A 15,447-nucleotide genomic window follows, 5' to 3' on the forward strand; every position below is an offset into this window, starting at 1 on the left:
GTGAAGAAGAAAACAGCCTCGGGGTGTTGTCTGTGGTGATGCAGGGGCACAGCTGGGTTTGGAGCCTGGGTCTGCTCGACTCTTCCCTCTGCACCCCAGCACCCAGAAGGCAGGCATCCTCTCCCCTCTGCAGGGAGGGAGACCCCGTCTGAATTCTGTGGAGGGCACAGGAGTCCCCAGCTCCACATGCTGGCAAGCCCCTTCCTTGATGGGCCACCTAAGGCCCTCAGGCTCTGCTCGTGGCCCATGACAGGGATTCCTTCCGGGTCCTGACAGCGTTCCTGTAGAATGGGGCAGGTCGCGCTCTCCGTGGGGAGAAGAGTCAGGCCCCCTCCACCGCCCGCAGCCGGAAGGCTACAGGGGACCAGCCTCCGCGGCCGTCCCGAGAGTGGGTGCTCAAGGGGGTCCCCTTCTGTGCTTCGGGGAGCAGCCCGCCCAGGCCTGACCCCTCCCTCTGCTGCCTCCCAGGCCCTTCATGCTGCTGCCGCCGCTGATGGAGTGGATGCGCGTGGCCATCACCTACGCGGAGCACCGCCGCGGCCTCACCGTGGACAGCGGCGACATCCGGCAGGCGGCCCGGCTGCTGCTGCCCGGCCTGGACTGTGAGCCCCGGCAGCTCAAGTACGGAACCAGGGAGGCGGGGGGTGGGGGGAGCGTCTCCATGCCCAGCCCCCGGTCGCTGCTCCCTCCTCCTCCTGGGTCGGGAGCGGGCAGCAGGCAGGGGCTGCAGCCGGTTCGGTTCGTTCGAGCTGCGCTGAGGTGCTCTCTGCACAAGCCCACCTGTTAGAACTGATGTGTTCTGGACCTTGGCTGCCCTCGGATGCATCCTCGGCAGCCACGGGTCGGGCCCGCAGAGCAGACTCCCATTCGGATTTGGGTGGGAGAGCTTTCGCAGTCTGACTCTTCGGGCCATTTGGGGGTATGCAGCAGAAGTGGGCCCCCCTTCCTGCGGTTGCCACCGTTTTCTGGAGCACTTCCTAGGTGCAGGCCGGTTCTGAGCCCTTCCTTTTTTCTTTTTCTTTTTTTTTCTTTTTTTTTTTTTTTTGCCGTACGCGGGCCTCTCATTGTTGTGGCCTCTCCCGTTGCGGAGCACAGGCTCCGGACGCGCAGGCTCAGCGGCCATGGCTCACGGGCCCAGCCACTCCGCGGCATGTGGGATCTTCCCGGACCCAGGCACAAACCCGTGTCCCCTGCACCGGCAGGCGGACTCTCAACCACTGCGCCACCAGGGAAGCCCTGAGCCCTTCCTTTTTACGTGCATTTTCTCAGTCCTTGTGACAACCTCAGAGAAGAAGGGGCTTTAATGCTCATGTTTCAGATGGAGAAGCTGAGGGTCAGGAGGAACAGTAACTTGCCCAGAGATACTCAGCTAGCAACGTGACCATGCCCGAATTTGAACCCAGGCCCATATGGCCCCAAGCCTGGGCTCCTAGTTACCTTCCCAATGTGCCTCTCTTGTATTGGACTGGCCTCCTGAAGTTGTTTCAGAGAAGCGTTCCTCTGGCCATGCTTGACCTGGAAGAGGCTTGCTTTTTTTTTTTTTTTGTCTTCTTCTGTCTCCATTGCAAATGCCAGGACCTTGTTCTGTGGCATGTACTTTTTACTCTTTGGCCTAATCACGACTCCAGGCTGAAGCCACCTATTGGAAGCTTGCGGTGTGCCCTCTGCAGACGCAGGTTTTATCTGTGACTCTCCTTGGTAGGATGGCTTGGCTGCAATGGGAGTCTGGGCCACTCTCTGCCGTCTCTTTGGTGCTTCGGGGCCTCACCAGGAAGCGCCGAGGGGAGAGGGTGGAGAGGCAAGAACTGGAGCTCGGCCTCGACGACTGAGGAGTGAGAGTGCGCCTTCTCTGTGCAGAAACTGTACGGCCGAGAGCTGTGGCCCAAGTCCAGAAAGCTGGAGCTTCTTCCTCCTCAGAACAGTCCCCTGAGAGATTATGTTAGATGGGAACTTTGTCTCCGACAACTGACAGGTCCCAAGAGCTCAGAGCACGTCTTTAATGTGTTTGTAGAACAGCCGACGTACGTGCTCTTCCTGTCACCGAGCGTGACAAGGCCAGTCACTGCCGATTAGATAATAATTCCCAGTCCTCCCCCGCCAGCCTCATCCTCACACCACACATCAGCCCAGCAGAGTTGTGTCACCTGTCATAGGGAGGCCATGTCCTAGCAGGAAGAGCCGTGCTCACACACCCCGGTCTCTTCTGCGCAGACCCGAATGCTGTTTCAGTTCCTTCCGGAGGCTGGATGCCCGAGCGGCTACTGAAAAATTCAACCAGGACCTGGGTTTCCGCATGCTCAACTGTGGGAGGACGGACCTCATCAGCCAGGCGATCGAGGCCCTAGGTCCTGACGGGGTGAACACCATGGACGACCAGGTGCGTTCTGAGCGCTCCGCCAGCCAGGCTCAGGACCAGAGTCCACAGGGGTTCGTGACCACTGGAGCCGGTGGCACAGTCCCTTCTGTCCCAAACCTGAGACCCGCCCACTCAGCTCTGTGCTCTAAGATATGGGCTGCCATCCAGGTAGAATGTCAACTCAGAGACTTCCCTAACACCCCTTGGAAATCCTTTGTAACGGGGATTCTGCTTCCCCTCACTGGAAGGCTGGAGGCTGCCCCATAGGGTGCAGGGCTGGGAAAGAGTCCAGAGGAGTCAGCTTGATAGCGAGCTCTAGATCATAATCACTGAGACTTGTATTTGGAGCATCCTGTGTGCCTGCCACGTTCCAGGCCTGTAGAAATCCTTGCCTTCACGGGTTAACATTAGAGGAGACAGATACTAAGAAACACACACACACACATACACACACACACACACATACACACACACACACACACAAATACAAATACAGAGTATGTTAGTGAAAAGTGCTAAGGCGTTAAATGAAGCCAGAAAAGGGGATAGGAAGTGTTGGAGGCAATTAACAATTTTAGGTAGAATTTAACTTGAGTTTTTTGGCTCGCTTTGTTTTTTGTTGCTTCTGTGAATAGCTAACATTTATATAGCTCTCACTGTGTTCCAGGCATTGTTCTAAGCACTTTGCACGGAGTAACTCATTTAATCTTGACCACAGCCCTATGATGCAGGTATCATCCCCATTTTATAGATGAGGAAACTGAGGTACAGAGGTCACACAACTAGTAAGGAGCAGAGCTGGGATTAGAAGAACCCAAGTGGTCCAGCCCCAGGCTCTTCACCGCTGTGGAAGATGCAGTTTGTGTATTTGATGTAGTTTTGTGAGCTCTGCAATGTATAGGTGATGGATTTCCTATATGGGTTTAGAAACCCACACAGAAGCATGAGGGAAGTTAAATGCCAGCTGAAGGGTCACATAGCCCTCTCGGATGAGATGACAGCATGGTAGAGAGCATGATGAGGCACCCGGCGAACCCGAGCCAAAGTGGACTTCGACAGGTCGGGCTTGAGCAGCCAGGGAAGGCTTCCTCCTGGGGGATCTGAGCCAAGCTGGAGTGAGGGGTGGTCGGATGCAATGGAGAGGAGTGGGGAAGGCATTCCAGGGAAAGGAGATGCTGGGGGCAGGAGCATCGGGGAGGGACAGTCGGGCACGTGCTAAGACAGGGATGCTGCAGCTGAGCTCAGGGAGGCGACAGGCTGGGTCCTGGGATCTCCCCGAGGTGCCTCTGTCAATGCAGGCTATGGGGCTTTCATCCTGGGGGTCATCATCTTCCTCCAGCAGTGCGGTGGGGAAGCCTCAGACGGACCTGGAGTTTAGTCCTCCTGTCATAGCTGTGACAGCTTGGACAAGCACCCCTCTGAGCCTGTCCCCTCACCTCTAAGATGTGGGAATAAAGTACCCGGCCCGTAGGGTTATCGTGAGGCTTTCACATCAGGCACATAGTAAATGCTCAATAAATGTTCGTTCAGTTTTTTGTTGTTGATACGATGATGATCATCCCTGAAATCTGTTAATCAGCCTCTTTTGATTTAGCCTCTTTAGGTACCTGCAGTGGGGAGGGGCCAACACAAAAAAAGTAGTTTCTCCTTAGAAGGCTTGTAGCCTGGTTTACACTCCAAATCATGTACAGATGTGTGGAGAAAAAAGAAGTCAAGCATGTGCCAAGGGGAATAAAACAAAGTCAGATTCTCACTCGGTGGCCATGGGCTTTTCTCTAAATGTTCGGTCCTGTTTGTTCCCTCAGCCTCAGTGTCTGCAGAATGATCTGTGGGTAAAAAGGCCTCTCACCCATGATTAATCTCGGGCCATTTCTTTATCTCTGGGCACTAGGCAAGGATTTATGAGGTAAGGAGATCTTGTCTACACACAGATAACCTCATAAGTAACATCGCGGGGCTCCAGACAATCGCTTGCCAGCATCCAGCTGTGGAATAACACTTTCCACCACTGCCTTTGCTATTACTGGCCACAGAGGAGATTCCCCGCCAGGGAGGCAGCTCTGTTAATCGCCCACCTAAACTCAGGGAGGGATTGGGCCTCAGCTTTCAGAAAAGCTCGGAACTGCTCACAGCACGAGATGTTAAAGTCAACCTCTCCACCCTCCGTGAGATGCCTCAGGGGAGAGCTTCGCAGCTGAGGCAGGCCCGGGTTCCAGCTGAGTTCATCCTCTTACTTACTGTGTGACTGTTGGGCAAGTTAATCCCCTTCTCTGCTCCTCACCTGTGAAGTGGGCACAACAACAGAACCATCCTTATTAAAGGATGGTATGGCCATTAAATGAGACATGCATGTAAGCCACTTCACACGGTGACTCACCAGCACGGGGCCTGGGGTGGGTTTGGATGTGGCAGTGTAACACAGTAGCAGTGATAGAGGTGTTGTGTTGTTGTAATTAGTTAGCTCATCCTTAGTTAGCTGTACTAAGCACTTTATACATAGTAACTCACACTCTTTACAACAACCCAATGAGGTAGATACTGTTGTTATTCCCATTTTAAAGATAAAGAAACTGAGGCACAGAGGAGTACAAGTAACTTGTACAAAGTTTACAGCAGAAGTAGCCTTTGCACCGGAGTCTGGCCCTAGGGCCTGTGCCCTTTGCCCTTCTGGCCACCTGTAGTGCTCATGGAAATGTCCCCTCCTCATCCTTCAGGTGTCATACGTCCAGTGGGCCTAGGAGGGGCAGGTTGTCTTGCTCAGCACAAGACACAGGATTGTTCAGGATGAGCAGCTGGTCAAGCAGGAAGACCTGGATCTGGTTTCTGGGTCAGACACCTATGGAACACGTGTCCTCATGTTCTGTTTGCAGACAGTTTAGCATCTGCCTTTGGTTCATGTAGGGTATGACGCCGCTGATGTATGCCTGTGCTGCTGGGGATGAAGCGATGGTCCAGATGTTAATTGATGCTGGAGCAAACTTGGACATCCAGGTGAGAAAGCCCCCAAGGGCTGCACCGGGCTCCTAACCCAGCAAGAGAACACCCCAGGGTCTTCATCATCCATGCTAGCTGTGATGTTTTGGACAACTAGACGTGTCTCAGAGGACTGAAGACGCAAGATGCACAGAGATCACAGTTAGCAAAGAGGGTTTTTCCTCAAGATTTGAACTTTCTGTCAGAGAGGAAGTGAGCTCAGAGGGGAGTCGAGCAGAGAGAATGGCTGTAATTCTGTTACTGTAGCACCTTTCCCATTTTATCAACTTAATCCCCAGCCATCCCCACCATCCCCAGATACTTCTAGCTCTACCTTCCTCTGAGGCATAGTGTTCCCTCTCTGCCATCTCTCTGCCCAGGGCAGACATCACTAATTGAACATCCTTTTGAGCCTTTCCCACAGGGTACTCCAGGCAGACATTGCCAATCGAACGTAGAAAGCTCTTGAGTTGACTCCTAGTCACCATCCCTGCAGGGCTCCCCTTAGCTCAGGCACCTGTGTCACCTGCCCAGGAATGTCACTGACCTAGGAAACACTGATCATTTGTGGTATTTTTCCAGGTTCCAAGCAACTCTCCCAGGCACCCCTCCATCCACCCTGACAGCCGGCACTGGACCTCACTGACATTTGCTGTGCTGCATGGACACATCTCTGTGGTCCAGGTGAGCTCCTGCCAGGTATGCAACATGCCCCCAGCTTGCTGAGTGGGTTGAGTCCCAGGCGTAGCCCCAGTCTTACCTGTGTGAGCAGCAGCCTGGAGTCAGAGACACCAGAGGCGCTCGTTAACGGTAGCTCACTTGGTCAGCAAACACCCACCTGGTCTGCCTCCAGGAGCAGGCTTCAGTGTGAGGATACATGTGAGAATTTTAGGGAGCAAGATGCAGGCCCAAGTAGCACCAGGCCTGCCTGGCGTCTCTGCATCTGTGGGTGGGTCCTGGGGCGTGCTGGAATCTGGAATCTGTGCAGGTGTGCTCCGTTTCTCTCCTCCAGTAATCTTTCCAACCGTAGCTGTTTTTACTCCCTCATGAGTTCTGCCGGTTCTAAACATCATGCAGTCCTTCCGGTACTGCCCCTCCCCGGTAGCCCCTCCCCGGTAGCAGGCGTAGTCTCTCAGCTCCCCAGTTCCTGAAAGAGGACTCAGATTGGCACAGCTCGCCTGTCAAGCCAAGCCACACTGTGCCCACCTTGGTCCCAGTAGCTGTGGCTGGCGTGAGGAGGGGGTTCAGGCCTAGAAGTGGAAGCTGTGGATGGGGCATGGTGACACTGCCACTCGGCTCCCAGACTCCTTCACTCCTTAGGCCACAGGCCCACAGGATTCCAGACTCCTTCCTGGGAGTTCGTATTCCACCCTTGCTGTCTGCTAGATTGCCGGGCCTTTGAGGGCAGGGGTCATGTCTGGCCTATTCATCGCTGTGCACCCAGGCCTGGCCTATAGGAGGGATGCAGTAAATGGTGGTCAGTGGGCTGACTGCCACATCCTGCCTGCTTTTTGGTGCGCGTCCTCCTAAGGCCCTGAGCAGAGTTCCACGCTAGCCCAGACTGGCCTGCAGGGCTGTGCCCTGGACTCACCTGGACTGGTGCCCATTTTCACCCTGACGGGCAGGCCTCTTCCTCTTCTACCTTGGCGCACTGGCTCAGGTAGAGGTGCCCTTTCTGCCTGACGGGAGCCTCCCACCAACAGCCACCCCCATGCTCCATGCTGTGGGGAGGCTGAGAGGTCAGCCTGGGCCCCTCGGACCTGGTCTCCAGGTGACGGGGCCGCGGCGTTGCCTTAGCCGGCCAAGCACGGGCTCTGAGGGGGCTTTGGTGTCCGGAAACCTGGGAGGGTTGGAAGGCGGCTCCCTCCAGAGCAGCCGGTCAGGAAAGGTGAGATGGAGCTGAAGTCACCCACCCCTGCCCCAAGGCAAAGCCAGCCGGCTCAGCTGGAAGTGCTTGGTATCTGTTAGCCCTGCTCCCTCTGTCCCCTGCAAGACGTGCCCTTGCTAGAATGGGGAGAGGCCACCTGGTGTCCCAGACAGGGAGGCCCCTCCCCAGCCCCGCACTTCCCAGCCTTGGGTAGCTCACCGAACCTCTCTGATGAGAACCCTAAAAGCCACTAGTCATTGAGCCCCTATGGAGAGGTGAGCACCGTTTCACTTCATCCCCAGCAAGGCTGCAAGGCGGGCCTCTTTTGCATTTTCCAGATGAGGAAGACTGAGGTTTGGGGAGTTGAGGTACCTGCCCCAGGTCACCCACTGGTGTGTGGCCAGCACTGGCACTCAGCTCTAACACCTCTGCCGTTCCCACTACCTCTGCTGCCTCCAGAGCCCCCGTTTCCCCCGGTTGATTGGGGGGTGGTGCCTTCTTTTCTGCTCATCTGTGTGAGTTCTTACAAAGATCACTGCAACCAGTTTGTAGGAAACTGTTTGAACGGGAGAAATAGCTCAGAGGTCCCTATAGCTTAGGGGCTTGGTCCAAGGCCACAGGAGTGGAGGTGAAGATTCTAGACACTTAGAGCCCTGAAGGTAACCAGGAGTTCTAAAATTCTGGTTGCCTGGATGCCTGGGTGAGCCGGTCCTTGGTCACATGCCCCAGGAGGGAACTACAGGCCCCTCCCCAAAGCCTCCCCTGAACATGCCCCAGACACTCCCTACCACACTGAAGTGTCCTCCCTGTGCCCTGGAAGTTGCTGCTGGACGCCGGTGCCCACGTGGAGGGCTCGGCAGTGACCGGTGGCGAGGACAGCTACGCGGAGACACCCCTGCAACTGGCTTCTGCAGCCGGTAGGTACACCGCGGCCCTGCCCAGTGAGGGTCCCCTACTGCCCCACGAGTCCGCCTGCCCCTCCCCACGGTGTCACCCAGCCTGGCTGAGCTGTGCACGCAGATCCCTGTGGCGAGCCTTGAAGCCCCTCCTTCTGGGTCCCAGGGGCTCCCCTTCACCCCATCGTCCGTGTTTCTGCCACACTCACTGCCCAGGCAGGCCCAGCAGAGGGGCAGTGACACGGGCGGTGGAAGCATCCTTGGTCCACCTTGTCTTTCAGGGAACTACGAGCTGGTCAGCTTGCTGCTCAGCCGGGGCGCCGACCCCCTCCTCAGCATGCTTGAAACCAACGGCATGGCCTCCTCCCTCCACGAGGATATGAACTGCTTCAGCCACTCAGCCGCCCATGGCCACAGGTACCCGCCCGGGGTTCCTGCCCTGTGTGCTGTGGGGCCTGAAGCAGGCTCTCAGCAGAAGAACTAGGCCTGGAGGTCCTTCCAGAGGTGGGGGCTGGGGATGGCTGCACGCACACCAGCCGGAAAGAAGACAGGGCTTCAGGCAGCACGGGGGCCCCAGATGTTGGAGGCCCGGAGACGCTGGGTTGCTTAGAGGTCCTACAGCCAGTTCCTGGCAGACGTGGGACTGCAGCAGGCCCTCCCATTGCCCCGTAAGGCTCTCCACCCTGCAGCCACCCAGGACCCCATCCCTTCCCGTGCCTGGGGTGCTTCTCCGGTGCCTGCAGTGGCCTGGGGTGCTAGGGGCTTCCACACAGCAGGCCGAAGACGCCGCTGGTGGTTCTTCAGGAGATCGCGTCTCGCTCCAGGAGCAGATGGTGGACCTTGCTTTGCGGGGGCCGGGGCTGCGAGAGGGCAGGGCTGAGAGCAGAGCCGTTAGGCAGCTCAGGGGGCAGAGGGAGACAGGGAAGAGGTGAGTAGAAGGCAGAGAGGGCAGGCGGGACACCTGCTTCCCGTTCTCAAGCCCAGACTGTGCCCTCGCTGTGGCCCGTTCCCTAGCGGGCTTCTCCCCGCCTTCTGCGCCCGGCCCCCGCTCTCACCCATCTCCACCAGCCCTGCCCTCAGGCACCACCTCGCAGGGCACGGCCTCCAGGCCTCTCTACCCCGCCCAGTGCCCGCGTTTTCCCCCCGCTGTGGCCTCTTCACCCCGCGTGGAGTTGCCCCTCTGCTCATCGGCTTCCCACTCTCTCTCTGGAACACGGGCTCCCTTGGGTGGGCGCGGTGGGTGCTCACTGTCCCGTGCCAGCTCACGCCAGACTGGGTGCTCTGTTAAATTGCTGAACTGGCAGAGCTACAGCGGGATGACCCAGGTCCCTCGAGGGGGTCCCCGCCAGGCCTCCATCACACAGTAGGGGAAGGTGGCGGGGGAGGGGTGGGAAGGGGGTGGGGGAGGGGTGTGCAGGGCCACTGGGAGGAGGCTCAGCCCCAGGTGACCTGTGGGCCTGGCCCTGCTGCAGCCTGCCCAGAGCCCCACCCACAGGCTGTGACAGAACGAGCCTGGGGCTTGAAGCTCTGGGTCTGAGTCTTCATCCTGCTCAGAGTGACCGCCAGCAGGGTGTAGTCATCGCCCACGAATGGCGAGGTACCTGGGATGGCTCAGGTTAAATGCAGCGGTACATGGGAACGTGCTCCATCGGGCATCCAGTGTGCTACACATCTGTGTATGTTAATGAATTCAGTATAAAATGCAGCTCCACTTCATTCTTATTAATGGAGGGAAAGGGAGAAATGAGTATAAGCATGTCCTATGTTTCGGACACGTTTACATGTGTAAAGTTGACTGCTATTAGGACGACTGCTAGGTATCAGGCTCTGCATCTGATGTCATCACACTGGCCTCACGTTAACTGGGAGGTGCCCTGTCCTACAGATGACAAAGCCGTCAGGGCTCAGAGAGGTAGAACAACCTATCCGAGATCACACAGGATGGCAGAACCTGCTTGGTCTCAAAGCCCACGACCTCTCGGCACTACCTGGATGGCAGAAGGGAGAGGCCTCCTGCACCTTCCCCTTTACTCAGCCAGGTGGCCAGGGATGGGGGTCGCTGGGAGCCCTGACCCAGCCTGCCTGGGAGGGGAAGACCGTGAGCCCTTTGTGCCCGCACATGCCCCATAGCTGCCCATCTAGACCACGGGGCGCCAGAAGGCAGCTCGGCGGGTGCCGTCCGTGGCGGAAGCCTCAGGCATCACCCTCTGTCCCTTTACCCACAGGAACGTCCTGAGGAAGCTCCTGACACAGCCGCAGCAGGCCAAGGCAGACGTGCTGTCCCTGGAGGAGATCCTGGCTGAGGGCGTGGAGGAAAGCGATGCGTCGAGCCAGGGCAGTGGCAGCGAGGGGCCCGTGAGGCTGAGCCGGACGCGCACCAAGGCCCTCCAGGAGGCCATGTACTACAGCGCGGAGCACGGCTACGTGGACATCACCATGGAGCTGCGGGCACTAGGTGAGACCTTGCAGCGTACAGGTACACACACGCACACACACACACACACACACACTCACACACACACACGCTCTGCTGCTCCTCAGGCCAGGAGCGGGCCAGGTAGCTGAGCATGCGGTGGGGCTCAGTTCCCCCGGGCCTGGTGACTGACAGCCAGGACAGGAGCTGCCCTGAGCCTCGGACAGTCCTCCGTGGGGATGTGTCTCAAGAGCCTCACCCCAGCCCTGTGCCCTCAGGTCCCCCAACCTCCCTGCTCAAGTCCTGGGATGTGTAGCTCTGGGAGCATCTGTAGCATTAGGGGTCTACATTTCTGGTCAGCTAGATGCTCTCCAGTCCCCCAGCCAACCTCCCCACCTCCTTGGAGCTGCAAGCCTGCCGACTCCTCCTTACCTCCCAGGAGGCTGGTCAGACAGACAGACTTGGGTGAGAGCCTGGCCCTGCCACGTTCGCTGGTGCTGATGATCCTCCTCTATGAATGTGGTGTCGTCACATGCAGCTCAGAGCCCAGTGCCAGCTCACCATCAGCACTCAGTGCACGATGACAGCATCGTTACTCTCCCGGGGGCCGTGACACACGAACGCCCGGTGCTGGGCCAAGGCAGCAGGAGGCCACATGGCCCTTCTGTGGCAAGCCAGCCTCAGTGATCTTCTCTGTGAAATGGGCTCCTACATACAGTCAGTCAACCAGGGATGCTAACGTTACGCACGTCATCATGGGGGGCAGGGAATGCCAGCAGTCCTTTTTTAACCCATGGTGAGGTGGGGGAGTAAGAAGCAACCCCTCTAATTATCAGAAACATCACTAGTTTTTGTCGTGATCTTTACACAGTAGTTGTAAGTTGCTCTGCGGCCCCGCCAACACACTCCAGGGAGCTGGTAACCAGTAATTACGTGACACTGGATGTGCACAAACAGACCAGTGAGCTGGGCGCTAGGAAAAGCCCTCTGCGATAGGACGGGGTTGATTTCAGGCTTCTAGACAGGCAGGGAGCCCCTGGGTCCCCAAGCACCCTGCATATCCTCCGGGTATCCGAGTCTCCCGGGCTACCCCTCGTAATTATAATGGGGCCTCCCCCAGTAAGTAAGTCCGGGGCCCAACAAGGAGTGGGGCCAGTGTGTGCTGGGATGGCGCTTGAACGTCCCCAGGCTGAGCTGTGGATTTTCAGAGCTCGGGCTCCCCTGCACTTGGTCCGGAGGCATTCCTCCACCTCATCTGACACGAACCTGGGGAGCCCTCTGATGTCTCAGGGAGGCCCGTCAGGGTGAACGGAAGCTTTGCTTACTGGCTACACCGAGGGGGCTGGGGGCTGCCCCCTGCTCTGCAGACACTGGGCGCATCGCAAGAGAGCCTGCCAGGAAGGGGTTCGTTGGGAGGCGGGCTCGGTGGCCCCCGCAGGGAGCGCTCTGCCCAGGGGTGACTGCTGCCTTTCCCCTGCCCGGGCCCAGGCGTCCCCTGGAAGCTGCACGTCTGGATCGAGTCTCTGAGGACATCCTTCTCCCAGTCTCGGTACTCGGTGGTGCAGAGCCTCCTGCGGGATTTCGGCTCCATCAAGGAGGAGGAATACAATGAGGAGCTGGTGACCGAGGGCTTGCAGCTCATGTTCGACATCCTCAAGACCAGCAAGGTGAGTGTCTCCGGGCAGGTCCCTGCCCCAGGCTCAGAGAACCCAGGCTCCAGAGCCCGCGGCCCCAGCAGACCATGGGACGGACACGGAGACTGACGCATAGGCAGACAGACACAGGGACAACCCCTCCCACGGACAGATGGACACAGGCACCTTCACGCACGCGGGTGGACGCCCACCCCACACGCAAACGCATACCTCCTGGCTGCAGAGGCCATGGATTTGTCTGGGCTGGAGCCCAGCCAAAAGAGCGATTTGGGGACTCAGTGTTGAAGGGACAGGCCCCCCTCACCAGGCCTCCTCCAGGAGGAGCAGAAGGCAGCGGCTGCCCTGATCCTGGCCTGGACTTCTGAAGTTGGCCTGACGTAGCAGGAGCTGTAAACAGACGGCCATAGGATGGGGGGTTGAGCTCATGGCCCCTCCCTGACTCTCCCCCCACAGAACGACTCTGTCATCCAGCAGCTGGCTGCCATCTTCATGCACTGCTACGGCAGCAGTCCTATCCCCAGCATCCCCGAGCTCCGCAAGACCCTGCCGGCCAGGCTAGGTGAGGCCTTCCCCGCTGGCCACCCGCGCTTGCCAGGCCTCCCTCCCCTCCCTCTTCTCCCCTCCCCTCCCCCCTCTCCCCTCCCCTCTCTCCCTTCTCCTCCCTTCTCTCCCTTCCCTTCCCTCCCCTTTTCCTCTCCCCTCCCCTCCCCTTTTCCTCTCCCCTCCCCTCTCTCCCTTCCCCTCCCTTCTCTCCCTTCCCTTCCCTCCCCTTTTCCTCTCCCCTCCCCCTCCCCCCTCCCCTCCCCTCCCCTCCCCCTCCCCTCCCCTCCCCCTCCCCCTCTCCCCTCCCCTCCCCTCCCCTCTCTCCCTTCCCTTCCCTCCCCTTTTCCTCTCCCCTCCCCCTCCCCTTTTCCTCTCCCCCCTCCCCTTTTCCTCTCCCCTCCCCTCCCTCCTCACCCCTCCCTCCTCTCCCCTCCCTCTTCTCCCCTCCCCTCCCCTCTCTCCCTTCCCCTCCCCTCCCCCTCCCCTTTTCCTCTCCCCCCTCCCCTTTTCCTCTCCCCTCCCCTCCCTCCTCTCCCCTCCCTCCTCTCCCCTCTCTCCCCTCCCCTCTCTCCCTTCCCCTCCCCTCCTCCCCTCCCCTTTTCCTCTCCCTCTCCTCTTTGTCCTTCTTCCCCTTCCCAAGTGCCATGGCCTGGCCTCAGTTTCTCTACTCTCCACATTCCCCACCCCATCCGCCCCCAACACACATGTAAGAAACCCCCAGAGGCAGGCTCCTCAGTCACCCCCTCTCCTTCCCTACTGGCAGATCCTCACTTTTTGAACAACAAGGAGATGTCGGACGTGACCTTCCTTGTGGAAGGAAAGCTGTTTTATGCACATAAAGTCCTGCTGGTGACAGCTTCTAACAGGTAGGCAACCTGGATAATGAAGTCTCAGCTGCCGGGAGGCTGGGCAGCTTCATGTGGATACAAGGTGATGGACAGGCTGGAGAACAGCCTCTGCCCCCCCACAGGGAGGTCACGGAGCGCGGAGGCCCCATCCGCCCCACGGCGGGCACGGGACAAGTTGACAGAGGGACAGTCGAGATGGGACCCAGAGTTCTCCAAGAGGAGCTCTGAGGCTGTATTCTTTCTGGCCAACTTGCTGCCTTTGATTATTAGAAAACATAAATGTTCTGGCACAAAAGTCCGTTTTCCAGCTGCAGGCGTCACAGTCACTCGTCTGGGGGCAGTAGGGACAGGACGGGGCTCAGCCCAGCCGCCTGGACCATGTAAAACGTCACTCGCCTCGCTGAGCATCATTTTGAGAGCACGGCAGTAACTTTTAAAACGCTCCCGTGCCCTGGTGGCCAGTCAGGTGGCGGATGGTGCCATTGCCACGCGGCCATGGAGTGACAGTCACGCTCCAGCCCCGACCCGTCTCATCTCCTTGGCTCCAGGTTCAAGACACTGATGACCAATAAGTCAGAGCACGATGGCGACAGCAGCAAAACCATTGAGATCAGCGACGTGAAGTACCACATTTTTCAGGTATGTGGGCCGCAGCGCTGCACGCTTCTCAAGGGAGGCCCCTCCCCCCAGGAGCCCCACCCTGGCTCGTCCGTCTGGGCAGGAGCAGCCGTGAGTCGGTCATAATCTTCCCCTCCGTCCCCAGTGCCTTCTGTGTTCTGTTGGTCAGGTTGGAGCATCTAGGTTTTTCCCAGGCACAGGTAGCCGTTCCATTGTGATTTTGTAGCTTCAGAGCCTGTCTCGTGGGCCCTGAGCTCTAACCACTGGGTGAGGGGTCTGGGCAGACTGGTGGACGTGTAAGGACAGGCGCACACCACGCGTGCAGCATGTGAGTCCTCGTTCCCCGGAGTGAGCTCCCAGCGTACAGACGTTGCCCGCGTGCTTGTTGGGAATGCAGAACCTCAGGCCCCAGCCCAGACACCCCACATTTTAACAAGACCCTGGTGGGTGGAGGGTGACGTGCGCGTGCGCTGGTGTAAGTCACATCACTCCTCCCGAGCATCAGACCCCAGCCATGCCGGCCAAGCAGGAAAAGCTATGGTGAGCCCATCCTGGGTGTGGAAGATCAAGGTCGGGGCTTTCGAGCTCTAAGCTTCGGAGAACCTCAGAGGCTGCGTAATGGAAACTCCACAGGCTGGCCACCAGGGGTGGCAGGCGGGGTCTGGAGGAGGAGGCTGGCTGGGGTCTACGCTGAGCCCCGGTGGGGAGCTCCTTTCTAGAAAGTGATCTCCAGACTGCAGGCATGACCCTCAGGGGCTGAGACTGAGGCCAAGAGGCAGCTGGTGGGTGGGTCCAGGACCTGGCCTTGCACAGGACAGGCTTGTGACTTAACGGGAGAGCTCACAGCCTCACAGAAGCATGAGGAGCCACCATCTACAAGGGTTTGGTCCCTCTCTCATGTTCCCTATAGTCATTTATTTAGCATTTAGTCACTGACGGGTACTGCGGAGACGGCAGTACACGGGACGGGGACCCTGCCTTCCACGAGGCAGGGTTATGAAGTAATGGTCTAGGTGTGGTGGGGAAGGCACTGGGAGAGCAGGACGGGGCATCTAACCCAAAGCTGCGGAGGAGGACGTTTCTTGGAGGACGAGGGCAGCCAGCCAGGTTTCGGGAGCTCCAGGTAGAGGAAGAAGTGCACACAGGGTCCGAAAGCCAGAGACCACGACCTGTCCAGGAAATGCCCTCTGGCCTAGTCCTGGCAGCGATTCAGAAGAACATCCAGAAATGAGGCTGAAGCTGCCCCCAGGAGCCATAGCATGAAGGGCCTGAGCTTTA

The 15,447-nt window shown here is 58.4% G+C and overlaps 1 protein-coding gene across 2 annotated transcripts in view; it reads left to right on the forward strand.

Moving 5' to 3' along the window:
- Positions 1-15,447, forward strand: part of ABTB2 (ankyrin repeat and BTB domain containing 2) — a 183,666-nt gene that overhangs the window by 161,339 nt on the left and 6,880 nt on the right. Inside the window, exons 4-14 of one of the 2 annotated variants that reach the window (XM_082626540.1) lie at positions 469-621; positions 2,212-2,377; positions 5,258-5,347; positions 5,912-6,028; positions 8,017-8,113; positions 8,374-8,509; positions 10,318-10,547; positions 11,994-12,172; positions 12,614-12,719; positions 13,467-13,569; positions 14,100-14,190. In XM_082626540.1, the coding sequence (XP_082482666.1) occupies positions 469-621; positions 2,212-2,377; positions 5,258-5,347; positions 5,912-6,028; positions 8,017-8,113; positions 8,374-8,509; positions 10,318-10,547; positions 11,994-12,172; positions 12,614-12,719; positions 13,467-13,569; positions 14,100-14,190 (1,468 nt within the window). The remainder of the gene's footprint in view (positions 1-468; positions 622-2,211; positions 2,378-5,257; positions 5,348-5,911; positions 6,029-8,016; positions 8,114-8,373; positions 8,510-10,317; positions 10,548-11,993; positions 12,173-12,613; positions 12,720-13,466; positions 13,570-14,099; positions 14,191-15,447) is intronic. The other variant, XM_082626541.1, reaches the window with a different exon arrangement.

This window comes from Mesoplodon mirus (assembly GCF_964341445.2).
Source record: "Mesoplodon mirus genome assembly, chromosome: 7".
Lineage (NCBI taxonomy): Eukaryota > Metazoa > Chordata > Mammalia > Artiodactyla > Ziphiidae > Mesoplodon > Mesoplodon mirus.